Source organism: Petromyzon marinus, chromosome 58 (assembly GCF_048934315.1).
Source record: "Petromyzon marinus isolate PM22_M1 ecotype Great Lakes invasive population chromosome 58, UKy_Petmar_22M1.pri1.0, whole genome shotgun sequence".
Taxonomy (NCBI): Eukaryota; Metazoa; Chordata; class Hyperoartia; order Petromyzontiformes; family Petromyzontidae; genus Petromyzon; species Petromyzon marinus.
This window is the reverse complement of record NC_133724.1, coordinates 8,895,457-8,923,220: the sequence shown is the minus strand read 5'-3', so window position 1 is coordinate 8,923,220 and position 27,764 is coordinate 8,895,457. Positions and strand designations below refer to the sequence as shown.

At 55.8% G+C, this 27,764-nt stretch overlaps 2 protein-coding genes across 9 annotated transcripts in view; both read right to left on the bottom strand.

Annotated features, from left to right (window-relative positions):
• Positions 1–27,764, bottom strand: part of LOC116955176 (voltage-dependent T-type calcium channel subunit alpha-1G-like) — a 269,045-nt gene that overhangs the window by 150,040 nt on the left and 91,241 nt on the right. The gene's annotated exons all lie outside the window — the stretch shown is intronic.
• LOC142905758 (uncharacterized) lies at positions 172–13,008 on the bottom strand. The gene is made up of 2 exons (XM_076052902.1): positions 1,160–13,008; positions 172–1,126 (listed from the first exon to the last, which is right to left on the bottom strand). Exon 1 carries the CDS (start codon positions 2,511–2,513, stop codon positions 1,359–1,361), a length of 1,155 nt encoding a protein of 384 aa, XP_075909017.1. The 5' UTR covers positions 2,514–13,008; the 3' UTR covers positions 172–1,126; positions 1,160–1,358.

Genomic DNA, 27,764 nt, shown 5'->3' with positions numbered 1-27,764 from the left:
TACCATCAGTAGGCCTGGGCTCTGGGTCGTTCTTCGTGCTTTTGGAGTACCTGACCCTCTGCTCACGATCATTAAGGACCTTCATGATGGTGAGCGGGCCCGGGTAAAACTACGTGGCCGGGAGTCAGAGCCATTCCCTGTACACCTTGGGGTGCGACAGGGATGTCCTCTGGCTCCCACATTATTTAACATCTATTTTGACCACGTAGTTCGTGAAGCCTTCAATAGCTGTACCGGGGGAATCTCCATATGGTACAGATATAATGGGAGGCTAATCGATGCCCGGGTGCGGTCAAGGGATGGCTCCCTATTGCTCAACCACGTTATGTATGCTGATGACTTGGTAATAGCTGCTCAGTCAGAGGAGGAGTTGGAGACGCTGCTGCTGAGACTGGAGCGTGCCACTAAGAGGTGGGGCCTTACCATCAGCCCCACCAAAACTAAGCACCTGCCTGGGTATTTTGTACCATCGGACACTCCACCCCCACAACTCCCAATCGGTGATGGGGCAGTTGTGGAGAGAGTGGAGAGTTTCCCATACCTGGGCAGTGTGCTTATGACTGGCTCCAGTTTAACAGCAGAGGTCTCACTCCGAATCAGTCGAGCGGCAATATCTTTTCATCGGTTGCGTAACGCTGTGTGGAAGCTACCTGGTCTGTCGCTCCGCACTAAACTTCAGGTCTTCTCGGCCACGGTCATTCCCTCCCTTCTCTACGCTTGCGAAACGTGGACCCCCCTAATGGAACATCTTCGCCGGTTAGAAACATTTAGGCTGGCCTGCCTACGATCCATCCTGGGTTTAACCAGACTGGATTGTGTGAGGAGCTCACAAATCCTTGAAAGATCTGGGCAGGGTCCCATCGGTGAGCTCCTCCGGCAGGCAAGGCTGCGATGGCTGGGTCATGTAGCCCGCATGCCCAGCCACCGCATGCCGAAACAGCTTTTGTTTGGCCGGATTGAGGGGGCTAAGCGGGCGCGGCACGGGCTAGAGAAGAGATGGAGTGATGTGGTACAGGAGGACGTGGAGCTGAGTGGACTTGCCGATGACTGGTACCAGCGGTGTCAAGATCGGCCTCTGTGGAGGAGGCTCGTGAAGGATGCTACTGGGCAGTTGGAGGCAGTCGCCCTCCAACAACAACGGAGGGCGGAGGAGCGACGCTCACAACAGCGAGCGGAGCGCCGGGTGGCTAAAGCACAGCAGGTTGGCACAGTAGGGGGCACAGGTGGTGCATCAGCCAGTCATCTCAGTCAGTCGACCCGTGGCACCTGGGTCTGCCCCGTGACCTCCTGCCAGCGGGCGTTCGACACTTCACGTGGCCTCAGGGTGCACATAGCCTGGCACAAGCGTCGTGGTGACGTCACCGCCACTTAGTGGCGAATGGCGGTTGTTGTTGTTGTTGTTGTGTGCGTGAGTGTGTGTCTGCGTGTGTGTGCGTGTGTGTGCGTGTGTGTGTGAGCGTGTGTGTGTGTGTGCTGTGTGTGTGAGCGTGTGTGTGCGTGTGCGTGTGTGAGCGTGTGTGTGTGTGCGTGTGTGTGTGAGCGTGTGTGTGTGCGTGTGTGTCAGAGCGAGCGTGTGTGTGAGCGTGTGTGTGTGTGTGAGCGTGTGTGTATGTGTGTGTGTGAGAGCGTGTGTGTGTGTGTGCATGTGAGAGCGTGTGTTTGTGTGTGAGAGCGTGTGTGTGTGAGCGTGTGTGTGAGAGCGAATGTGTGTGTGCGTGTGTGTGTGTGAGAGCGTGTGTGTGAGAGCGTGTGTGTGTGTGTGTGAGAGCGTGTGTGTGTGTGAGAGCGTGTGTGTGTGTGCGTGTGTGGTGTGTGTGTGTGTGCGTGTGTGTGAGAGAGCGAGCGTGTGTGTGAGAGCGTGTGTGTGTGAGCGTGTGTGTGAGAGTGTATGTGTGTGTGTGCGTGAGAGCGAGCGTGTGTGTGTGTGTGCGTGCGCGCGTGTGTGTGTGAGAGCTCGTGTGTGTGTGTGTGTGAGAGCGTGTGTGCGTGTGTGTGTGTGAGGGCGTGTGTGTGCGTGTGTGTGTGAGAGCGTGTGTGTGTGTGTGCGTGTGTGTGTGTGTGTGCGTGTGTGCGTGCGTGTGTGTGTGTGCGTGTGTGTGAGAGCGTGTGTGTGTACGTGTGTGTGAGAGCGTGTCTGTGTGCGTGTGTGTGTGTGTGCGCGTGTGTGTGCGTGTGTGTGCGTATGTGTGTGTGTGAGCGTGTGTGTGTGCGTGTGTGTGAGCGTGTGTGTGTGTGTGCGTGAGTGTGTGTCTGCGTGTGTGTGCGTGTGTGTGTGAGCGTGTGTGTGTGCGTGTGTGAGCGTGTGTCTGTGTGCGTGAGTGTGTGTCTGCGTGTGTGTGCGTGTGTGTGTGAGCGTGTGTGTGTGCGTGTGTGAGCGTGTGTGTGTGTGCGTGAGTGTGTGTCTGCGTGTGTGTGCGTGTGTGTGTGTGAGCGTCAGTAGGCCTGGGCTCTGGGTCGTTCTTCGTGCTTTTGGAGTACCTGACCCTCTGCTCACGATCATTAAGGACCTTCATGATGGTGAGCGGGCCCGGGTAAAACTACGTGGCCGGAAGTCAGAGCCATTCCCTGTACACCTTGGGGTGCGACAGGGATGTCCTCTGGCTCCCACATTATTTAACATCTATTTTGACCACGTGGTTCGTGAAGCCTTCAATAGCTGTACCGGGGGAATCTCCATATGGTACAGATATAATGGGAGGCTAATCGATGCCCGGGTGCGGTCAAGGGATGGCTCCCTATTGCTCAACCACGTTATGTATGCTGATGACTTGGTAATAGCTGCTCAGTCAAAGGAGGAGTTGGAGACGCTGCTGCTGAGACTGGAGCGTGCCACTAAGAGGTGGGGCCTTACCATCAGCCCCACCAAAACTAAGCACCTGCCTGGGTATTTTGTACCATCGGACACTCCACCCCCACAACTCCCAATCGGTGATGGGGCAGTTGTGGAGAGAGTGGAGAGTTTCCCATACCTGGGCAGTGTGCTTATGACTGGCTCCAGTTTAACAGCAGAGGTCTCACTCCGAATCAGTCGAGCGGCAATATCTTTTCATCGGTTGCGTAACGCTGTGTGGAAGCTACCTGGTCTGTCGCTCCGCACTAAGCTTCAGGTCTTCTCGGCCACGGTCATTCCCTCCCTTCTCTACGCTTGCGAAACGTGGACCCCCCTAATGGAACATCTTCGCCGGTTGGAAACATTTAGGCTGGCCTGCCTACGATCCATCCTGGGTTTAACCAGACTGGATTGTGTGAGGAGCTCACACATCCTTGAAAGATCTGGGCAGGGTCCCATCGGTGAGCTCCTCCGGCAGGCAAGGCTGCGATGGCTGGGTCATGTAGCCCGCATGCCCAGCCACCGCATGCCGAAACAGCTTTTGTTTGGCCGGATTGAGGGGGCTAAGCGGGCGCGGCACGGGCTAGAGAAGAGATGGAGTGATGTGGTACAGGAGGACGTGGAGCTGAGTGGACTTGCCGATGACTGGTACCAGCGGTGTCAAGATCGGCCTCTGTGGAGGAGTCTCGTGAAGGATGCTACTGGGCAGTTGGAGGCAGTCGCCCTCCAACAACAACGGAGGGCGGAGGAGCGACGCTCACAACAGCGAGCGGAGCGCCGGGTGGCTAAAGCACAGCAGGTTGGCACAGTAGGGGGCACAGGTGGTGCATCAGCCAGTCATCTCAGTCAGTCGACCCGTGGCACCTGGGTCTGCCCCGTGACCTCCTGCCAGCGGGCGTTCGACACTTCACGTGGCCTCAGGGTGCACATAGCCTGGCACAAGCGTCGTGGTGACGTCACCGCCACTTAGTGGCGAATGGCGGTTGTTGTTGTTGTGAGCGTGTGTGTGTGAGCGTGTGTGTGTGCGTGTGTGTCAGAGCGAGCGTATGTGTGTGTGTGAGCGTGTGTGTGAGCGTGTGTGTATGTGTGTGTGTGAGCGTGTGTGTGCATGTGAGAGCGTGTGTTTGTGTGTGAGAGCGTGTGTGTGTGAGCGTGTGTGTGAGAGCGAATGTGTGTGTGCGTGTGTGTGTGTGAGAGCGTGTGTGTGAGAGCGTGTGTGTGTGTGAGAGCGTGTGTGTGTGAGAGCGTGTGTGTGTGTGTGTGTCGTGTGTGTGTGTGCGTGTGTGTGTGAGAGCGAGCGTGTGTGTGCGTGTGAGTGCGTGTGTGTGTGAGCGTGTGTGTGAGAGTGTATGTGTGTGTGTGCGTGAGAGCGAGCGTGTGTGTGTGTGCGTACGCGCGCGTGTGTGTGTGAGAGCGTGTGTGTGTGTGTGAGAGCGTGTGTGTGCGTGTGTGTGTGAGAGCGTGTGTGTGTGTGTGTGAGAGCGTGTGTGTGCGTGTGTGTGTGAGAGCGTGTGTGTGTGTGTGCGTGTGTGCGTGCGTGTGTGTGTGTGCGTGTGTGTGAGAGCGTGTGTGTGTACGTGTGTGTGAGAGCGTGTGTGCATGAGAGCGTGTGTGTGTACGTGTGTGTGAGAGCGTGTGTGTGTGTGTGAGAGCGTGTCTGTGTGCGTGTGTGTGTGCGTGTGTGTGCGTGTGTGCGTGCGTGTGTGTGCGTGTGTGTGAGAGCATGTGTGTGTACGTGTGTGTGAGAGCGTGTGTGTGTGTATGAGAGCGTGTGTGTGTACGTGTGTGTGAGAGCGTGTGTGTGTGTATGAGAACGTGCGTGTGTACGTGTGTGTGAGCGCGTGTGTGTGTGTGCGTGTGAGAGCGTGTGTGTGTGTGTGTAAGTGCGTGTAAGAAAGGTGGGAAGCGGCAGTGTAGTAGCGGTTAGCGCTACGCTGCGCTACCAACCTGGCGACCCGAGTTCGATTCCCGCTCACGGCCAACACCAGTGACAATTATCTGAACCGGACCTGGGCCTCCCCTAGGTCGACTCAGCCTCAAATGAGTAGCTGGTGCGGTGTTTAAACATCGCCACTGGGGAGACAAAGGCGATCGGGCGTGGTGCTGGCCACCCAACCCCTCGTGTGTCGTTCTGCCCTCATTAGTGCTTCTCGCTTCTACAGCACTTGCCCCAAAATGTCTAATGTTGTGTGCTTGGTGAGTGTGTGGGGGGGGGATCAGGACATAATGGGCATTGTACGGACAGGGTCGGAGCACCCCCACCCCCCACAATGGACTTATGTACGGACAGCGATGGGAATGGATGGATGGGTTGATAGGGCAATGTGCGTTCGGACATGAAGAGAGAGAGACGGATGACCAACGGAGGCGGGCAGACACATTTGGATGGAGGGATTGACAGACGCATTGACGCGCGGGCAAAATGGTTACGAGTGTAGATGGATGGACAGGCGCAGGCAGCTGTAACCATGCACACACGCACGCACACACGTACACACACGCACACACATTAACACACGCACACACACAACAACAACAACTGCCATTCGCCACTAAGTAGCGGTGACGACGCTTGTGCCAGGCCATGTGCACCTTGAGGCCACGTGAAGTGTCGAACGCCCGCCGACAGGAGGTCATGGGGCAGACCCAAGTGCCACGGGTCGACTGACTAAGATGACTGGCTGATGCACCACCTGTGCCCCCTACTGTGCCAACCTGCTATGCTTTAGCTACCCGGCGCTCCGCTCGTTGTTGTGAGCGTTGCTCCTCCGCCCTCCGTTGTTGTTGGAGGGCGACTGCCTCCAATTGCCCAGTAGCGTCCTTCACGAGCCTCCTCCACAGAGGCCGATCTTGACACCGCTGGTACCAGTCATCGGCAGGTCCACTCAGCTCCACGTCCTCCTGTACCCCATCACTCCATCTCTTCTCTAGCCCGTACTGCGCCCGTTTAGCCCCCTCGATCCGGCCGAACATGCGGGCTACATGACCCAGCCAACGCAGCCTTATCTGCCGGAGGAGCTCACCGATGGGACCTTGCCCAGATCTTTCAAGGATTTGTGAGCTCCTCACACAATCCAGCCTGGTTAACCCCAGGATGGATCGTAGGCAGGCTAGCCTAAATGTTTCTAACCGGCGAAGATGTTCCATTAGGGGGGTCCACGTTTCGCAAGTGTAGAGAAGGGAGGGAATGACCGTGGCCGAGAAGACCTGAAGCTTAGTGCGGAGCGACAGACCAGGTAGCTTCCACACAGCGTTATGCAATCGATGAAAATATATTGCCGCTCGACTTATTCGGAGTGAGACCTCTGCTGTTAAACTGGAGCCGGTCATAAGCACACTGCCCAGGTATGGGAAACTCTCCACTCTCTCCACAACTGCCCCATCACCAATTGGGAGTTGTGGGGGTGGAGTGTCTGATAGTACAAAATACCCAGGCAGGTGCTTAGTTTTGGTGGGGCTGATGGTAAGGCCCCATGTCTTCTTGGCACGCTCCAGTCTCGCCAGCAGCGTCTCCACACACACACGCACACACACGCGCACGCTCACACACACGCTCACACACACACGCACACGCTCACACACGCACACACGCTCACACACGCGCTCACACACACCCACGCGCTCACACACGATCACACACGCACACACTCACACACGCACATACATGCTCAGACACGCCCACACACACACACGCTCACACACACGTCCACACACACACATCCACACACACACGTCCACACACACGCTCACACACACGTCCACACACACACACACACGCTCACACACACGCCACACACACACATACACACGCTCACACACACGTCCACACACACACGCACACACACGCACACACACACACTCACAGACGCACACACACACACGTCCACACTCACACACCACACACACGCCACACTCACACACACACACGCCACACGCTCACGCACGCACGACCGACGCAGCCTGTCTCTCTGCCCGCTTGCCGTGGGGCCTTTGCCGCTCTACATGTGCCACACGACTAGGAGGACGATGATGATGGGACGATGATGATGATGATGATGTTGGGGCACTTCTTTGACTTATAATTTGTGATAGCCAGGTGGTCGCTTCTGAGAAAAAGGAAGGGGGGGGGTATGTAGGTCAGCGGAACGTCCCACAGTAAAATAATAACAATATAGTTCGTTTATCGTTGATCCTGGGTTTAGGGCTCAAATCCTGGGTCCGGGTCAATCTCTTTCTCTCTCTCGGGGGTTCGTAATGGCTGCGTCATAGACACTGAGCCAGCAGCCATTGGCAACCCGGCTTCAAGCACTCGGTCTGGGTGACTAAGCGAGATGCACGATGGCCGTGGCCGAGATTTCAGCACCTGTTGTGTGTTAAGATGTTTAAAAAGGGATGGGAGCACGGGAGCAATGGGCGTGATATTCATAATGGCTGTGTCCGGGTTGCAAAAACCTGGTGAAAACATGAATACATTTTTGTTAAAAGCCCGTAAAATATTTCAAATAGTTTAAATAGACGTCTCCCCACTCCGTTTACCTCGAGGCCACGACGCTCACTCACTCTCTGCTCCCCGCCTTCTCACGATCTCACTCACATTCTCTACACGGACACCCCCCCCCCACTGCCAGACTTGTTTACGACCTCCAATCGCTCTGCTGCCCGCAGGGTGGTGAGGGAAGGCAGGAAAGTGGGGGGGGGGGAGAGGCGAGGGTTCATAATGGCCAGGTCAGGGACGCTGAGATCCACGATTCAGGCCCCGGGGGGTTTGCGTGATTATCCGTGGGTTCATAATGGTCGTGTCAGAGACACTGAGCCAGCACACCTGAGGGCCTGGGTTCGAGCCCTGGCTCTGGGTGTCTCTCAGTGGGTTTATGATGGCCAGGTCAGAGACACTGAGCCAGCACACCTGAGGGCCTGGGTTCGAGCCCTGGCTCTGGGTGTCTCTCAGTGGGTTTATGATGGCCAGGTCAGAGACACTGAGCCAGCACACCTGAGGGCCTGGGTTCGAGCCCTGGCTCTGGGTGTCTCTCAGTGGGTTTATGATGGCCAGGTCAGAGACACTGAGCCAGCACACCTGAGGGCCTGGGTTCGAGCCCTGGCTCTGGGTGTCTCTCAGTGGGTTTATGATGGCCAGGTCAGAGACACTGAGCCAGCACACCTGAGGGCCTGGGTTCGAGCCCTGGCTCTGGGTGTCTCTCAGTGGGTTTATGATGGCCAGGTCAGAGACACTGAGCCAGCACACCTGATATCAAGGGTTCGAGCCCTGGGTCTGGGTGTCTCTCAGTGGGTTTATGATGGCCAGGTCAGATACACTGAGCCAGCACACCTGAGGACCTGGGTTCGAGCCCTGGGTCTGGGTGTCTCTTAGTGGGTTTATGATGGGTTTGTGATGGCCAGGTCAGAGACACTCGAGTAAGCACACCTGAGGGCCTGGGTTCGAGCCCTGGTTTTTGGTGTCTCTCGAGGGTTCATAATGGTTGTGTCAGAGACACTGATCCAGGAATTCTGAGGACCTGGGTTCGAGCCCTGGGTCTGGGCGTCTTTCTCTTTCCCAGTGGGTTCGTAATGGCCAGGTCAGGACTCCGGCACTGCGCAAGACCTTGCAGCAGGCTATCGGCCAAACATTTGAAGAATTTCTGAATTTGGTGGGAGGGACACGAAAGGAAGATGATCAGCAATAACACCACCATCACCACGATCATCATCACGAGGATTACCACTACCACCATCACTTCCATCACCACCACCATCACGAACACTACCGAACTCACCACCATCACCAAAGACAAAGTCCCCCCCCCCCCCCATATAGCCTTTAACAGACTGTTAGGGCAAGTGCTGTTAGTTAATTGCTATGAAGGCCAACACATCACACGAGGACAACTCCACGCCCGGCCGCCTTTGTCTCCCCAATGGGGATGTTTACTACACACCACACGAGGTACTCATTTGAGGCCGAGTCGACCTAGAGAAGGCAGAGCACCGGTTTAGATAATCCGTCACCGGTGCATTGAGCGGGAATCGAACTCGGGTCGTAGCTGGGTTTGTAGCGCGGTGTGCTAACCGCTGCACCACCGCCACCACCACCAGTACGGTTCAGAGGCGCAGCCCTGCGATGTCTCGCTCACGCCACCGCCGGCAGAAGAGGTCTCCACCGGTGGGAGCTCTGAACATCCACTCTGCGGACAAGAGGAAGTTTCCGAGTGCCCACGCTTTAACCCCACGCGCCAGACGCGACCTGTGGGCGAAACCACGTGCCCGCCGCTCCCGGGCGGACAAGAGACGGTGGAGCGGACGGACGGACGTACGACACTCGCCCTTCCCACCACACCACACCGCCTACCCCCCGTAGTTTCAACTTCCCCGCCGCCGCCAGGTGATGAAGTCGAACCAGTACCGGATGAAGCTAGTGTGCGGCCTGTAGCATATGTTGTTATACAGGGGCACTAAGTAAATAAATAAAAACGTAAATATTAAAACACAAACTTTTAAGTAATTGTAGTTTTTTTCATTTGCTATGCAGCCAGAATATATGACAAATCGCTCACCTTAAACACCCGGTCGTTCATAAAAGTTGAAGGCAGTATAGTACTATAGTAATAGAGCAAGTGCAGAATCACTGAATCGGAATTGCTTTCAAGCTACAAATGCAACTTCCCAGGCGCCGCGCGACGAGGTGGGCGAGGAGGAGAAGGTGGAGGTGGTGGGGAGTCGTTTTATGGGACGCCCTTGCGAAGCCGGGGAGCCCCATTTGGCGGAGGCACGAAATGGCTCGCGAAACAGAATTGCTTGTCGAAATGTCGCTGTCTCATATGAGGGAGCGCGAACGCGATTCACGTCCGCTATTAAAGGCGGGCGGGCGGGCGGGCGCCACACGCGAAGACTCCGCCGTTGGATTGGCCATAGGCGGTGGGCAACTTTTCACTTCAACGACGTCGTTTAATGGCATTTTTTTGTAACGTAAAGAAAAAAATGCGTGGGGTTGCTCACTTACTGGACTGGTTTTTCTAACTTTGCCCTGCTTGTAAATACGATTTCCCCCCCCTCACTCTTCTTGAATCTTAAGCCACATTCCGATGCGTCTCAGTGTGTGCTACCTGCTATGACACGTGGTTCAGGAACTTGGGTCAGCAACAAAAGAGAATGGAACAACTGCAAGAGAGGCACGGCGGAAAAGGAGAGAGATGCATGCTGGGAATTACACTGAGTGACAGCAAGAGGAGCACACGGATTCTAGAAAACGTGATGGCTCACGGCATCGCATTGATCGTCACCCAGCAGTGGATAGACCACGGTAGTGGCGAGAGATGCATGCTAGGAATTATACTGAGAGGCAGAGAGAGGAGCACGTGGAGTAGAGGACAAAGATCCCCCGTATAGCCTTATCAGACTGTTGGGCCAAGTGCTGTCAGCGACCACCTATTGAGGCCAGCACGGTACACTAGGGTGTTGGATGGCCAACACCAAGCCCAGCCGCCTTTGTCTTCTTAGTAGTGATGTTTACACATCACACGAGGTACTCATTTGAGGCCGATTCGACCTAGGGTAGGCCCATGATCGGTTCAGATAATCGTCAATGGCGTTGGTGGCCGTAAGAGGGAATCGAACTCGGCACGTAGCCGGGTTTGTAGCGCGGCGAGCTAACAGCTGCGCCACCGCTCCTCGTGGAGTGGAGGACACACGCACGCGGTCACGTGGTGAAGTGACGGGCAGGACACGCGGTCACGTGGTGAAGGGACGGGCAGGACACGCGGTCACGTGGTGAAGGGACGGGCAGGACACTCCTCAGTCACGTGGTGAAGGGACCGTGACGGCCGACGCTCGAGAGCGGTCAGCCGGGGAGGTGGAGAACGCCGCGCCCGAGAGGTTGCCCCCTCCACCCCATGTCTCGCTAACCCCCAGGGGGTTGTGAGTGGTGCACCCCCAGGCTAAGAAAAAGAAGCAGCACCACCCAGGTAAACGGCGTGGACCGTGCCACGATCCCGCGCGCGCGCCTTCCCTGCCGTACAAATGCACTTACTGGTGTCATAATTAAACTGCTCCAATTAATGTAATTGAGACCCGTTTGGCACGCACGCGCGCACGCGTGCGTGTGTAATTTCGAGAGCACTTCGAGCTTTGTTGTGTAAATACGAGAGGGAGTAACGTGCCATTAGGCCGTCACGATTTGCAGTGGAGAGGCTGGGAGATTATGGGGCGATTCATAACGGCCGGGGTTTTACGCGGGTGTCTACGTAAGCCGATTGATTCGCGGGTGAGTACGCGGATTGGCGTGCGAGTCTACGGGTCTCGAAGTGTCGTGAGTTGATGATGTCAGCGTGGTCACCAGTGACTCGCAACAGCGACCCCCATAGACTTACACAGAGGCCCACAGACTCACACAGAGACCCATAGACTCACACAGAGGCCCACAAACTCACACAGAGACCCATAGACTCACACAGACCCATAGACTCACACAGAGACCCACAGACTCACACAGAGGGCCATAGACTCACACAGAGGCCCATAGACTCACACAGAGACCCACAGACTCACACAGAGAGCCATAAACTCACACAGATACATATAGATTCATACAGAAACTCAAACTCACACAGAGACCCACAGACTCACACTGAGACCCATAGACTCACACTGAGACCCATAAACTCACACAGAGACCCATAGACTCACACAGAGGCCCACAGACTCACACAGAGGCCCACAAACTCACACAGAGGCCCACAGACTCACGCAGCGACCCATAGACTCACACAGAGACCCATTGACTCACACAGAGACGCATAGACTCACACAGAGACCCACAGACTCACGCAGCGACCCATAGACTCACACAGACCCCCATAGACTCACACAGAGGCCCACAGACTCACACAGAGACCCATAGACTCACACAGAGACCCACAGACTCACACAGAGATCCATAGACTGACACAGAGGCCCACAGACTCACACAGAGACTCATATACTCACACAGAGGCCCACAGACTCACACAGAGACCCATAGACTCAAACACACCCCCATAGACTCACACAGAGACCCATAGACTCACACAGAGACCCATAGATTTATACAGATACCCATAGACTCACACAGAGAGCCATAGACTCACACAGAGAGCCATAGACTCACACAGTGGCCCATAGACTCACACATAAGCCCACAGACTCACACAGAGGCCCATAGACTCACACAGATAGATATAGATTCATACAGAAACTCAAACACACAGAGACGCATAGACTCACACAGATACCCATAGACTCACATAGATACATATATATCCATACAGAAACTCAAACTCACACAGAGACGCATAGACTCACACAGAGACCCCATTTCTCACACAGAGACCCGTAGACTCACATAGAGACCCAGAACCTCACATAGTGACCGATAGTCACACAGAGAACCATAGACTGAAATAGAGACCCATAAAATCACCTATAAATCCACAGACTTAAAGGGCCTATGCCAACCACTCTATAGTCACTGGTGTCCATACACAAAATATAACAAAACAAAGATCCCCCATATAGCCTTAACAGACTGTAGGGGCAAGTGCTGTTAGCGAGCACCTATGAAGGCCGGCACGGCACACGAGGGGTGGGTGGCCAGCACCACGCCCGGCCGCCTTTGTCTCCCTTGTGGTGATGTTTTACACAGTGCACCAGGTACTCATTGGAGGCCGAGTCGACCTAGGGGGAGGACCGCTTCAAATAATCGCCACCGGTGTTTGTGGCCGCGAGCGGGAATCGAACTCGGGTCGCCGGGTTCGTAGCGCAGCGTAGCGCTAACCTGCTACACTACCTCTACACACTGATAGACACACAAAGACACAGACACGCAGACACGCACGTGAATGTCTACACGGACATCGTTCAGAGTCCACTCAAAAGTCAAGAACCCCGCGAGCGGGAATCGAACTCGGGTCGCCGGGTTTCGTAGGGCGGCGCGCTCACCGCTGCGCCACCGCTCCCCGCAGCAAAGGCAAACGCACGCACGCACGCACGCGTTGGGACGTAACCAGAGTGGGATGAGCGGCTGATACAATGGGAGGCCGTGTGAGTGAGTTCTGCGCTTCGTCTTCTCCTGCGCTGGGCGCTCCTGGAGGCTCCCTCCCCCACTCCTGTCCCATCTCCTCCTCTCCCTCCCCCCCGCCTCCCCGTGTGTACGTGCGTGTGTGCGTGTGTGCGTGTGTGCGTGCGTGTGTGCGTCTGTGCGTGCGTGTGTGCGTGTGTGCGTGCGTGCGTGTGTGCATGCGCGTGTGCGTGTGTATATGCGTGTGTGCGTGCGTGTGTGTGTGCGTGTGTGCGTGCGTGCATGCATGTGCATGCGCGTGCGTGTGTGCGTGCGTGTACGTGCGCGTGCGTGAGCGTGCGCGCTCCACACGCGGCCGTTCATCACTGCGGGGCCGGCGGCGGCGTCGAGAGCGGCGCTCCGCGTGGCCCTTAATGAGGATTTATGGGTAGCACGACGCGGGTCGGCGTGACGGATTTGTTCGGCTGTCTGCGTCGAGTTACGCGCGGCTGGCAGGGTTCGGGGGAAGGGGACCCCCCCCCCCAGGCACCCCCCCCCCCCTCCTCTACCGCTGTTGCTAATCGCGGGGACGCGGAGGGCGTTCCAGGTACATGGGGGTGGGGGCGCTGCTGTTGGGCGACGCGGGCTACGTCGACTCTCGCCGGCAGGGCGACTCCTCGCTTAACGCGGGGAAAGTGGCGCGTTAAGCGAGGAACGCGTTAAGCGAAAACTATCCTTCCCCCGCCCCCCACCACCACCCCGCCCCCCATAAATAATGTAGCGATGAAGCTGGTCCGAGATACGATGTGAGGGAGATGGTGAATGGGTGGGTGAGTGACGGGGAGAGTGGATGGCTTCAGTGGATTGCCTGGTTAGTGGGTGAATGTGTGAATGGGTGGGTGAGTGTCGTAGTGGGTTGGTGGGTGTGGGAGTGAGTGGGTGGGTGAGTGGGAGTGTGTGGATGGGTTGATGAGTGGGTAGGTGGGTGAGTGTGGGAGTGTGTGGGTGGGTTGATGAGTGAGTGGGTGGGTGAGTGGGAGTGTGTGGATGGGTTGATGAGTGGGTAGGTGGGTGAGTGTGGGAGTGTGTGGGTGGGTTGATGAGTGGGTGGGTGAGTGTGGGAGTGAGTTGGTGGGTTGATGAGTGGGTGCGTGGGTGAGTGTGGGAGTGTGTGGGTGGGTTGATGAGTGGGTGGGTGGGTGAGTGGGAGTGTGTGGGTGGGTTGATGAGTGGGTGGTTGAGTGTGGGAGTGAGTGGGTGGGTTGATGAGTGGGTGGGGGTGGGTGAGTGTGGGAGTGTGTGGGTGGGTTGATGAGTGGGTAGGTGGGTGAGTGTGGGAGTGTGTGGGTGGGTTGATGAGTGAGTGGGTGGGTGAGTGTGGGAGTGTGTGGGTGGGTTGATGAGTGAGTGGGTGGGTGAGTGTGGCAGTGTGTGGGTGGGTTGATGAGTGGGTGGGTGGCTGAGTGTGGGAGTGTGTGGGTGGGTTGATGAGTGGGTGGGTGAGTGTGGGAGTGAGTGGGTGGGTTGATGAGTGGGTAGGTGGGTGAATGTGGGAGTGTGTGGGTGGGTTGATGAGTGAGTGGGTGGGTGAGTGTGGGAGTGTGTGGGTGGGTTGATGAGTGGGTGGGTGGGTGAGTGTGGGAGTGTGTGGGTGGGTTGATGAGTGGGTGGGTGAGTGTGGGAGTGAGTGGGTGGGTTGATGAGTGGGTGCGTGGGTGAGTGTGGGAGTGTGTGGGTGGGTTGATGAGTGGGTGGGTGAGTGTGGGAGTGTGTGGGTGGGTTGATGAGTGGGTGGGTGAGTGTGGGAGTGAGTGGGTGGGTTGATGAGTGGGTGGGGGTGGGTGAGTGTGGGAGTGTGTGGGTGGGTTGATGAGTGGGTAGGTGGGTGAGTGTGGGAGTGTGTGGGTGGGTTGATGAGTGAGTGGGTGGGTGAGTGTGGGAGTGTGTGGGTGGGTTGATGAGTGAGTTGGTGGGTGAGTGTGGGAGTGTGTGGGTGGGTTGATGAGTGGGTGGGTGGGTGAGTGTGGGAGTGTGTGGGTGGGTTGATGAGTGGGTGGGTGAGTGTGGGATTGAGTGGGTGGGTTGATGAGTGGGTAGGTGGGTGAATGTGGGAGTGTGTGGGTGGGTTGATGAGTGGGTGGGGGTGGGTGAGTGTGGGAGTGTGTGGGTGGGTTGATGAGTGGGTGGATGGGTGAGTGTGGGAGTGTGTGGGTGGGTTGATGAGTGGGTGGGTGAGTGTGGGAGTGAGTGGGTGGGTTGATGAGTGGGTGGGTGGGTGGGTGAGTGTGGGTATGAGTGGGTGGGTTGATGAGTGGGTGGGTGGGTGTGGGAGTGTGTGGGTGGGTTGATGAGTGGGTGGGTGAGTGTTGGAGTGTGTGGGTGGGTTGATGAGTGGGTGGGTGGGTGGGTGAGTGTGGGAGTGAGTGGGTGGGTTGATGAGTGGGTGGGGGTGGGTGAGTGTGGGAGTGTGTGGGTGGGTTGATGAGTGGGTAGGTGGGTGAGTGTGGGAGTGTGTGGGTTGATTGATGAGTGTGTGGGTGGGTGAGTGTGGGAGTGTGTGGGTGGGTTGATGAGTGAGTGGGTGGGTGAGTGTGGGAGTGTGTGGGTGGGTTGATGAGTGGGTGGGTGAGTGTGGGAGTGTGTGGGTGGGTTGATGAGTGGGTGGGTGAGTGTGGGAGTGAGTGGGTGGGTTGATGAGTGGGTGGGTGGGTGAGTGTGGGTGTGAGTGGGTGGGTGGGTTGATGAGTGGGTGGGTGGGTGAGTGTGGGAGTGTGTGGGTGGGTTGATGAGTGGGTGGGTGAGTGTGGGAATGTGTGGGGGGGTTGATGAGTGGGTGGGTGGGTGAGTGTGGGAGTGAGTGGGTGGGTTGATGAGTGGGTGGGGGTGTGTGAGTGTGGGAGTAAGTGGGTGGGTTGATGAGTGGGTGGGTGAGTGTGGGAGTGAGTGGGTGGGTTGATGAGTGGGTGGGTGAGTGTGGGAGTGAGTGGGTGGGTTGATGAGTGGGTGGGTGTCGTAGAGAGAGTGGGTTCGGTGGGTTGATGAGTGGGTGGGTGAGTGTGGGAGTGAGTCGGTGGGTTGATGAGTGGGTGGGTGAGTGAGTGTGGGAGTGAGTGGGTGGGTTGATGAGTGGGTGGGTGTCGTAGAGAGAGTGGGTTCGGTGGGTGGGTTGCTTGGTGGGTGAATGTGTGATGGGTGGGTTGGTGAATGGGTGGGTGAGTGTGGGAGAGAGTGGGTGGATTGGTGGTTGGGTGAGTGTGGGAGAGAGTGGGTGGATTGGTGGGTGGGTGAGTGTGGGAGAGAGTGGGTGGATTGGTGGGTGGGTGAGTGAGTTATTGTGACCTGCAGTGTGGTGGTGGTGGTGGAAACTAAACAAAGTCGGGTACAGCCCGAATCCCCACAAAGGGAGGAGGAAGCTGATACCACGGTAACCGTGGATAGCAGCGATAGAAGAGGGACAAATAGGAGACTGACTCAACCACCCACTCACTCAGGGACCAATTCACTCACCCACCTATCCATCCACTCAGACACGAGCACACTCGCCCATCCATCCACTCACACACTCAGTAACGAGTTCACCAACTCAACTACTCACCCATTTACTAACTTAGCCATTCAACTCGTCCATCCACCCACTCACAGACTCACCCACTCGCAGACTCAGCCGCTCACTAAAACAAAGGACAAAGATCCCCCGTATAGCCTTTATAGACTGCTGGGGCAAGTGCTGTTAGCGAGCACCTATGAAGGCCGACACAGCACACGAGGGGGTCGGTGGCCAGCACCACGCCCGGCCGCCTTTGTCTCCCCATTGGCGGTGTTTCAACACCGCACCAGGTACTCATTTGAGGCTGAGTCGACCTAGGAGAGGCCCAATACCGGTTCGGATAATAATTATCACCGGTGTTGGCCGTGAGCGGGAATCGAACTCGGGTCACCAGGTTCGTAGCCGAGCGTGCCAAGCGCTACGCTACCGCTCACCCGCCCGCTCACCCACCCGCCCACCCACCCCGTCACCCACCCCCTCACCCACCCCCTCACCCACCCGCTCACCCACCCGCTCACTCACTCCCGCACGCGTGTCAATGTCTTTACAGTCGGGGCATTTCACATCTGAAAACAATTATTGTGGGGAAGGGGGTGGTGGTGAGGAGGGAGGGAGGAAGGTGCAGGAGGAGTGAGTGGAGAGAGTGAGGAGGAGGGGGGAGGGTAAAGGAAGGAGGAGAGGGAGGGAAGAGAGGGGGAAGGGGGCAGTGATGGAGGGAGGAGGAGGAGAGGGATTAGGAGGGAGGAGGAGGGAGGAGAGGAGGAGGGATGAGGAGAGAGGAGGAGGGAGAAGGAGGGACAATGAGGGAGGAGGAGGAGGGATGAGGAGAGATGAGGAGGAGGGAGGAGAAGGAGGTAGAATGAGGGAGGAGGAGGGAGGAGGAGGGAGAAGGAGGGAGGAGAGGAGGAGGAGAGAGGAGGAGGAGGACGGAGAATGAGGGAGGAGGAGGGAGGAGGGAGGAGAGGAGGAGGAGGGATGAGCGAATCGGCTGGCAGAGGGAAGTGCAGTGATTTGAGGAATGCGCGGAGGGATATTTTTATTTATATTTTACATTCTCCGCACGCAAAGTTCTCGCGCCCGGATGAAAACCCCCAACTCTTTTTTTTAAAACTCCTTTTTAGCGCAAAGAGGATTCTCACGGGTGGCAGTGGGGCTCCACACACAGAGTGACCACAACAACCACACAGAGTGACCACAACAACCACACAGTGACCACAACAACCACACAGTGACCACAACAACCACACACAGTGACCACAACAACCACACAGTGACCACAACAACCACAGTGACTACAACAACCACAGTGACGACAACAACCACACAGAGTGACCACAACAACCACACACAGTGACCACAACAACCACACAGAGTGACCACAACAACCACACAGTGACCACAACAACCACACACAGTGACCACAACAACCACACAGAGTGACCACAACAACCACAGTGACCACAACAACCACACACAGTGACCACAACAACCACACAGAGTGACCACAACAACCACACAGAGTGACCACAACAACCATATACAGTGACCACAACAACCACAGTGACCACAACAACCACACAGTGACAACAACAACCACAGTGACCACAACAACCACAGTGACCACAACAACCACACAGAGTGACCACACCAACCACAGTGACCACAACAACCACACAGAGTGACCACAACAACCACACAGTGACCACAACAACCACACAGAGTGACCACAACAACCACACAGTGACCACAACAACCACAGTGACCACAACAACCACACACAGTGTGACCACAACAACCACACAGAGTGACCACACCAACCACAGTGACCACAACAACCACACAGAGTGACCACAACAACCACAGTGACCACAACAACCACACACAGTGACCACAACAACCACACACAGTGACCACAACAACCACACAGTGACCACAACAACCACAGTGACCACAACAACCACACAGAGTGACCACAACAACCACATACAGTGACCACAACAACCACACAGTGACTACAACAACCACAGTGACTACAACAACCACAGTGACGACAACAACCACACAGAGTGACCACAACAACCACAGTGACCACAACAACCACAGTGACCACAACAACCACACACAGTGACCACAACAACCACACACAGTGACCACAACAACCACACACAGTGACCACAACAACCACACAAAGTGACCACAACAACCACACACAGTGACCACAACAACCACAGTGACCACAACAACCACACACAGTGACCACAACAACCACAGTGACCACAACAACCACACAGAGTGGCCACAACAACCACACAGAGTGACCACAACAACCACACAGTGACCACAACAACCACAGTGACCACAACAACCACAGTGACGACAACAACCACACAGAGTGACCACAACAACCACAGTGACCACAACAACCACACAGAGTGACCACAACAACCACACAGTGACCACAACAACCACAGTGACCACAACAACCAGAGTGACCACAACAACCACAGTGACCACAACAACCACAGTGACCACAACAACCACAGTGACCACAACAACCACACACGTGGTCAAAATAAGTGTTAAATAATGTGGGAGCCAGAGGATATCCCTGGCAGGAGCATCTTACAGATGACAAGTCGATGGTCAGAGGGCAGATCAGCTCCACGGTAGGTCCTGGTGTCAAGGACATGGGCCCGCATCCGCTGGTCCGTCACTATGTAGTCCAGCAGATGTTCTTGCTAGGACCCGGCATGCATCCATGATGTTGTGTGGATGCGCCGATGCCGGAACAGCGTGTTGGTAATTACAAGCCCATGGGCTGCACAAAAATCTAGCAGCCTCCTACCGTTGTTATTGAGCTGATCTGGCCCATGCCCTCCAATCACTCCAGACCAGGTGCCAGCATCATGACCAACTCGGGCATTGAAGTCACCCAACATGATGACTCTATCCCGAGGGGCCACTTTAGCCAGCATCTGTGACAGGTCATAGAAGGCATCGGACTCATCGGCCTTGCCTGCATACATTCACGGATGTTCGTCTTCGTTGGGGGCATAAGTAACCACGACCACCACTCCTCACCTCCAGATGATGGGGAGGTGATCCCAAAGTAGCCTGGGGCTTACAGCTTCCCACACACCTCATCGCCACGCTCCCGCGCCCCCAGCGACACATACAGCGACACACACACAGAGCGACACACACACACAAAGATAAAGACCCCCCATATAGCCTTAACAGACTGTAGGGGCAAGTGTTGTTAGCGAGCACCTATGAAGGCCGGAACGGTACACGAGGGGGTGGGTGGCCAGCACCACGCCCGACCGCCTTTGTCTCCCTAGTGGCAATGTTTACACACCGCACCAGGTACTCATTTGTAGCTGAGTCGACATAGGGGAGGCCCGGGACCGGTTCAGATAATCGTCACTGGTGTTGGCCGTGAGCGGGAAAAGAAACCGGGTCGCCAGGTTCATAGTGCAGCGCGCTAACCGCTACACTATCGCTCCCCACAGAGACACACACACAGAGCGACACACATACATAGACACACACACAGCGACACAACAACCGCCATTCGCCACTAAGTGGCGGTGACGTCACCACGACGCTTGTGCCAGGCTATGTGCACCCCCTACCTCCTCGCGGTGCCGGACGGGCAACTCTGTCGTGGACAGTGCTGTGGGGGGAGATCCAATTTTGATTGGCTCCTCCCCTCATGGCGTCTGTGTCCACCACAGGGGCTAAACGGGGGCTCTGGACGGGTGCGAGGGGCTGGTAACCCCTCCACCTTCAATTAATTACCACGAAACCACGAGTTAAACACAGCGACACACACACAGACACACACACACAGACACACACACGACACACACACACAGCGACACACACACACACAGTGACACACACAGTGACACACACAGCGACACACAGAGCGACACACACACAGCGACACACACACAGAGACACACACACACAGCGACACACACACACAGCGACACACACACACAGCGACACACACACAGAGAGACACACACACACAGCGACACACACAGCGACACACACACACAGAGCCACACACATACAGAGCGACACACATACACACAGCGACACACACAACGACACACACAACGACACACACACAGAGCGACACACACACAGAGCGACACACACACAGAGCGACACAAAAGACAAAGATAAAGATCCCCCGTATAGCCTTAACAGACTGTAGGGGCAAGTGCTGTTAGCGAGCACCTATGAAGGCCGGAACGGTACACGAGGGGGTGGGGGGCCAGCACCACGCCCGACCGCCTTTGTCTCCCCAGTGGCAATGTTTTTTATCCACCGCACCAGGTACTCATTTGAGTCTGAGTCGACCTAGGGGAGGCTCGGGACCCGTTCAGATAATCGTCACTGGTGTTGGCCGTGAGCGGGAATCGAACCCGGGTCGCCAGGTTCATAGCGCAGCGCGCTAACCGCTACACTACTGCTCCCCACGTACACACACACACATCCACACACACACTCGCACACACACACTGGCACGTACACACACACAGACACACTCGCACGTACACACACACACGCATACACACACAGACACACACATCCACAGACACACTCGCACACACACAGACACACACGCACACACACACAGACACACACACACTCGCCGCATTCACTTAAATATACAAACGGCCAGGTGGCTCAGTGGGAGAGTGAGCGACTCCCGAATTGGGAGGTTTGCAAATTCAAAGCGTGCAGGGCTGGGGTGTGGCTTGACCCGGCCCATCATCCCTCCAGCCCTCCATCCATCCTGGGGTGGGTCGATAAAATAGCGAACGCTTTGTGGGGGAGATTAAACAGCAGGTGAGGTGGGTGAATGAGTGTGGAAGAGGGAGGAGGGTGATGAAGAGGGTGATGAGGGGGTGAGGACGAGGAGGGTGGTGAGTGTGACGTGAGAGTGACGTGAGTGTGACGTGAGAGTGACGTGAGTGTGACGTGAGAGTGACGTGAGAGTGGCGTGAGAGTGACGTGAGTGTGACCTGAGAGTGGCGTGAGAGTGACATGAGTGTGACGTGCGAGTGACGTGAGAGTGACGTTAGTGTGACGTGAGAGTGACGTGAGAGTGACGTGAGTGTGACGTGAGAGTGGCGTGAGAGTGACGTGAGTGTGACGTGAGAGTGGCGTGAGAGTGACGTGAGAGTGACGTGAGAGTGACGTGAGAGTGGCGTGAGAGTGACGTGAGTGTGACGTGAGAGTGGCGTGAGAGTGACGTGAGTGTGACGTGAGAGTGACGTGAGAGTGACGTGAGAGTGGCGTGAGAGTGACGTGAGAGTGACGTGAGAGTGGCGTGAGAGTGACGTGAGAGTGACGTGAGTGTGGCGTGAGAGTGACGTGAGAGTGACGTGAGTGTGACGTGAGTGTGACGTGAGAGTGACGTGAGTGTGACGTGAGAGTGATGTGAGTGTGACGTGAGAATGACGTGAGTGTGACGTGAGAGTGACGTGAGAGTGACGTGAGTGTGACGTGAGAATGACGTGAGTGTGGCGTGAGAGTGACGTGAGAGTGACGTGAGTGTGACGTGAGAGTGACGTGAGTGTGACGTGAGAGTGACGTGAGTGTGACGTGAGAGTGACGTGAGAGTGACGTGAGTGTGACGTGAGAGTGACGTGAGTGTGGCGTGAGAGTGACGTGAGAGTGACGTGAGTGTGACGTGAGAGTGACGTGAGTGTGACGTGAGAATGACGTGAGTGTGACGTGAGAGTGACGTGAGTGTGACGTGAGAGTGACGTGAGTGTGGCGTGAGAGTGACGTGAGAGTGACGTGAGAGTGACGTGAGAGTGACGTGAGTGTGACGTGAGAGTGACGTGAGTGTGGCGTGAGAGTGACGTGAGAGTGACGTGAGTGTGGTCTCTCCGTGCTCCTCCGGCCCCAGTGCTCGAGGAGCCAGGGAACTCTCACGGCGGGTGTGCTCCGTCCCTTTTTGAAAATAAGGTCAGCGCTTGAGAAGGTAGCAGAGGTGGGGGGCAGGGGGGTGGGGCTCAGGGGGGGGGGGGTGGGAGGCGGTGTGGGAGACGCAGAGGAAACGACGATAAAAAAACAGAGGCTAAAAAAAACTGTTCAATCTGTGGGGACTTAGCAGATGTCCGCGGATCAAATCTCAGTGGTGGCGCTGGGATGCGCGCCGGTGGAAAATCGGCGGCTAAGCCGTGCCTCCCCGGCTCGCGTTAACCCTTGGGCTGGGGCGCGCTCGGCGGTTCGGTGGTAACTTAGGGGCCATTTAATGGTGAATCGGTGGCAATTTAGTGGTAACGCAGTAGTTATTCAGTGGTAACTTAGTAGTGATTCAGTGGTAGTTGAGTGCCAATTTAGTGGTAATTAAAGGGTAATTTAGTGGCGAATCGGTGGCAATTTAGTGGTAACTCTGCAGTAATGCATTGGTAACTTAGTAGTGATTCAGTGGTAAACCGGTGGAAATTCGGTGGAAATTCGGTGGTGACTCAGTGGGATTTCAGCCACCACAGTGGCCACTTTTCTGCGAGCTAGGTTGGGGTGGCGTTTGGCCAGAGCCATGCAGGGGGCATTACACTGCCTGACTCGACAGTTCCATCTCATCCACAAAGACAAAGATCCCCCGTATAGCCTTAACAGACTGTTCGGGGTAAGTGCTGTTAGTGTGCACCTACGTAGGCCCTCTCACACACACACCACGTTAGACCGCCACATTCGCAAGGTCACAATGACCACTCGCCCACTCACTCACTCAGTCAACGACTCACCGACACTGCAGGTCACAACAGCACACTCACTCACCCACTCACTCACTCACCCACTCACTCACTCACCCACTCACCCACTCACTCACTCACCCACTCACTCACCCACTCACTCACTCGCCCACTCACTCACCCACTCACTCGCTCATCCACTCACTCACCCACTCACTCACCCACTCACTCACTCACTCGCTCACCCACTCACTTACTCACCCACCCACCCACCCTCACTCACCCACCCACCCTCACTCACCCACACTCACCAACAAGAACCATCCTCGCTTCGACTAACGCGGAAGCGGCTCCCGACATCCCTCCCGACCTTGGACAGCGCCGGCCCCGTTGCTGCGGCCCGCGTGACGTCTCATGACGTCTCGTGACGTTTCGTGACGTCTCGTGACGTCTCGTGACGTTTCGGGGCCTATCGACGCTCGCGCTCGGCGGACGCTTTGTGGTCGTGTCCATCGGGGGGGGGGGGGGGCGGTTGTCGTTTTGCGTGTCGGGCTACGGATGACGTCAATGTAAATGCCAATTAGCGAGGGTTTCTGTCGCATAAACAAAACGGCGGTGCCAATCCGTCACAATGTTACGCGACAAACCCCTTACTAATTGGCTGTGTCGGGGTGGTGGTGGCGGGTCTAACGGCACAACATTTGGATTTATTTACGCGATCTAACCTCAGTAAAAACCTCTATTATGGAAAATATTGGTCGCGAAATGCCTCCTGCGTGTTAAGCTGGTGTTTCTCTATGCGCACACACAGTCTGGTCTCTCCTGCGTCGCGGTAGGTAAGCTGCGTTGTGGACAAATCTCGCGAGAATAAATACGGCACAACACGGGGGGTGAAGAAGCACGCTGCGCGAGAGCACGCGTGAGATGCCGAGTAACACGCGGGGCCTGAATCCATGACCGAGGCGGGGCGTGTGGTCGGTCGCGTTCGGAAGCATGATCCAGCAGCATCCCAACGCCTCGTGCGACTACTACGACGACGACGACGATGGCGGCGATGACAGCGACGATGGCGGCGATGACAGCGACGATGGCGATGACCGCGACTCCGAGGCAGCCGCTACAACGGCTTATTCCCCACGCTCGCTGCGACGTGGTTTACGTTCAACTCGACCGCGTTACATATACAAATTCGCGTCCGAGTTATATAAAAAAAAAATGTGCAAAAGTGTCCTCCCATCGCGTTCATACAGATGACACACACACACATCCAAATTCGCGTGATTCATAAAACAACAACAACACGCGATCGTTGCAGGAGAACGGCGGCCCGCACGTTTGAATCCGAGAGCGAGGTCGAGATGCGACACCGATTCCAGAATGGACGCCCGTCGTGGGGGGAGCGAGGCCGTTCGCGTCGATCGCTGAGCGAGCGGTCGGAGTGGACTCTCTCGGGGCGGCGATAAAAACAACAACAACAACAACACAAAAACACGCGAGCACGAAAAGAGATCAACGTTAAACATCAAATCTCGATTGGTCAAACGGTTGTTATTGCTGCCGGGTGTCAAGCCCCACAGCGAGCCGCGTAGCTCTGTTTGTCTCTCAGAAGCGGCCACCACAAAATGACAGCCCGACAGAGTGGCCTGCTCCATCATCATCATCACCACCACAACCACGTGGACATCTACAACAACAGCAGCAGCAGCCGCAGCAGCAGCCAAATACGAGTAAAAGGAGGATGACCTACATTGGGGAATATTACGGCGTTTGTTATTTATCTGTGGAGGCAGAGAAGGGAGCGCTGATGGCAATGTTGCGTTTGCTGTCCACGGGACTCTACACACCAAAGACAAAGATCCCCCGTATGGCCTTCAGAGACTGTTGGAGACCACGCCCGGCCGCCTTTGTCTCCCCAGTGCTAGCGATGTTTACGGCACCACACCATGTACTCATCTGAGGCTGAGCCGGCCTCCTTAAACATGGACACACAAGACAAAGACACCTCCCGTTAGGCCTTAAGAGACTGTTGGTGACAAGTGCCGTGAACTTATTTTGTTTTTACCAGCTAAGGCCGACACCAAGCCAGCTCTTGTTCAGGCGCGACTTGGCCATCGCAAATGTTCGCTCCACGAAGTGACGGCTTTTCATCATCATCACGTGGACATTTATAGCCGTCGATTCTAAAAGTGGAGGGTAAAACCGGAGGGGCTCCGGAGAAACATCCACGCGGGGAGAGAGAGAGACACGCAGACTCCAAATATACAGCAGTAGGCGTCAGGGTCGGGATCGAACCCACGACCTCCTGCATACCGGGCGAGGTAGTCAACATCTCCTCGCCACCGTGATGATGATGAGAGAGACGCGCAGACTCCAAATATATAGCAGCAGGCGTCAGGGTCGAGATCGAACCCACGACCTCCTGTATTCCAGGCGAGGTAGTCAACATCTCATAGCCACCGTGATGATGATGAGAGAGACAGGCAGACTCCAAATATACAGCAGCAGCAGGGTCTGGATCGAACCCACGACCTCCTGCATACCAGGTGAGGTAGTCAACATCTCCTAGCCACCGTGATGATAATGAGAGAGAGAGAGAGACACGCAAACTCCAAATATACAGCAGCAGCAGCAGGCGTCAGGGTCTGGATCGAACCCACAACCTCCTGATTACCGGGCGAGGTAGTCAACATCTAGCCACCGTGATGATGATAAGAGAGACACGCAGACTCCAAATATACAGCAGCAGCAGGGTCTGGATCGAACCCACGACCTTCTGATTACCGGGTGAGGTAGTCAACATCTCCTAGCCACCGTGATGGTGATGAGAGAGAGACACGCAGACTCCAAATCTATAGCAAGCATCAGGGTCTGGATCGAACCCACGACCTCCTGCATACCGGGCGAGGTAGTCAAGTTTCAAGTTTCATTTAGTAGGTATAGCCCTGTGAGCCATGCGGATCTTAAGTCAGGTGCAACCGCAACAAACATAATTTGAACACAGAACATCTTAAAGCGACAACGCGTAATAGAAACATCCTGGAATGAACCAGCAAATATTCCACGCACAAAAAAAAACCCGTATTAAAACGCTGTGTGCAAAAATCAACGTGGTGCAAGCCAACAACAACAACAACCATAAGACAATTTAGATTAACCACATGTTTTCGAATCACCAAAATAAAGCTATAAAAGCAATGTAACACTGAGAGGGGGACATCCGCCGGCAACTCGGAGACTGAGCGACGGCGAAATCGGCTCGCGGATCGCGAGGACCACAAGTTGACGGCGAGAGTGAAAGAAGAATTGAAAATGTAGCGGGGGCCTGGGTGGGGGTGGGGGCGGGGGGGTTCAGGGGGGTCATCGTCCTGCAGTCGATTGACCGCAGCCGATGGTGACCACGACGATTGACGACGCTGGTGAGGAGTTTCCATCGGAGGATGGAAAACACAAAATCACGGTGACGCATGCTGCGTGCCTCTGTGCGATGCCGGCGGAGAGAAAGGGCGAAGTTGTCTTTGCAGTGGAGAGGTCAGCTTGGAGACAAACACGAGGGGCACCCGCCGCTCGTGGAACAACTGCTGCTCAGTCATTACGCCGATGCTGCTGACGCTGACGGTGATGACGACGATGATGACGATGATGGCGGTGACAATGATGACGGTGACGATGATGGCGGTGACGATGATGGCGGTGACGATGATGGCGGTGACGATGATGACGGTGACGATGATGGCGGTGACGATGATGGCGGTGACGATGATGACAGTGACAATGATGACGGTGCCGATGATGGCGGTGACGAAGGTGCCGATGGTGCCGATGGTGCCAATGATGACGATGACGGTGACGAGGGTGCCGATGGTGACGGTGGCGATGATGACCATGGTGCCGACGATGGCTGCGCCGATGGTGATGGTGCCAGTGATTACGGTGCCGGTGATGACGGTGCCGGTGATGACGGTGCCGGTGATGACGGTGACGATGATGGCGGTGAAGATGATTATTCCCCAGCGTTGTGCTGCCTTCTGTGCGCCCCTCGGCCCCCCCAACCCCCCCCCCCCCCGCGGTGTGACGTCCGACGTCTCGGCTCCGCACCCTCGGGAGCTTCTTCAGGAACTAAGTTCTAAAAAATCTGCCGGCGGGGCGCATGTGGTGAAACGTCGGACATCATGGCACAACTCGGAATCAACAGACACAGCGCTGATGCTGCTGCTGATGATGACAGCGTTAATGTTCTTGATGATGATGCTGATGATGCTGCTGCTGCTACTCAAGTTTCAACTTTATATGATTCTACTGCTGCTGATGACATTACTGCTGATGATGATTCTGTTACTGATAATAAATACAACCGTTAATAATTAACTACATTGGCATGTAGGCCACGTATTGATCTTGAAAAAAATGCAAGGAATATGTCTGGGGTATGGTCTGTGGAGATGGTGGCATCCCTACCAATCACATATCCAGTCACTCACCCACTCTCCCAGCCACTCACACACTAACTGGCCCACTCACTCACCCACCCACTCACATATCCAGTCACTCACCCACTCTCCCAGCCACTCACACACTAACTGGCCCACTCACTCACCCACCCACCCACTCACATATCCAGTCACTCACCCACTCTCC

Excerpts from the sequence above, each read along its gene's own strand:
- LOC142905758 (XM_076052902.1), bottom strand. The coding sequence starts at position 2,513 with ATGAAGGTCCTTAATGATCGTGAGCAGAGGGTCAGGTACTCCAAAAGC.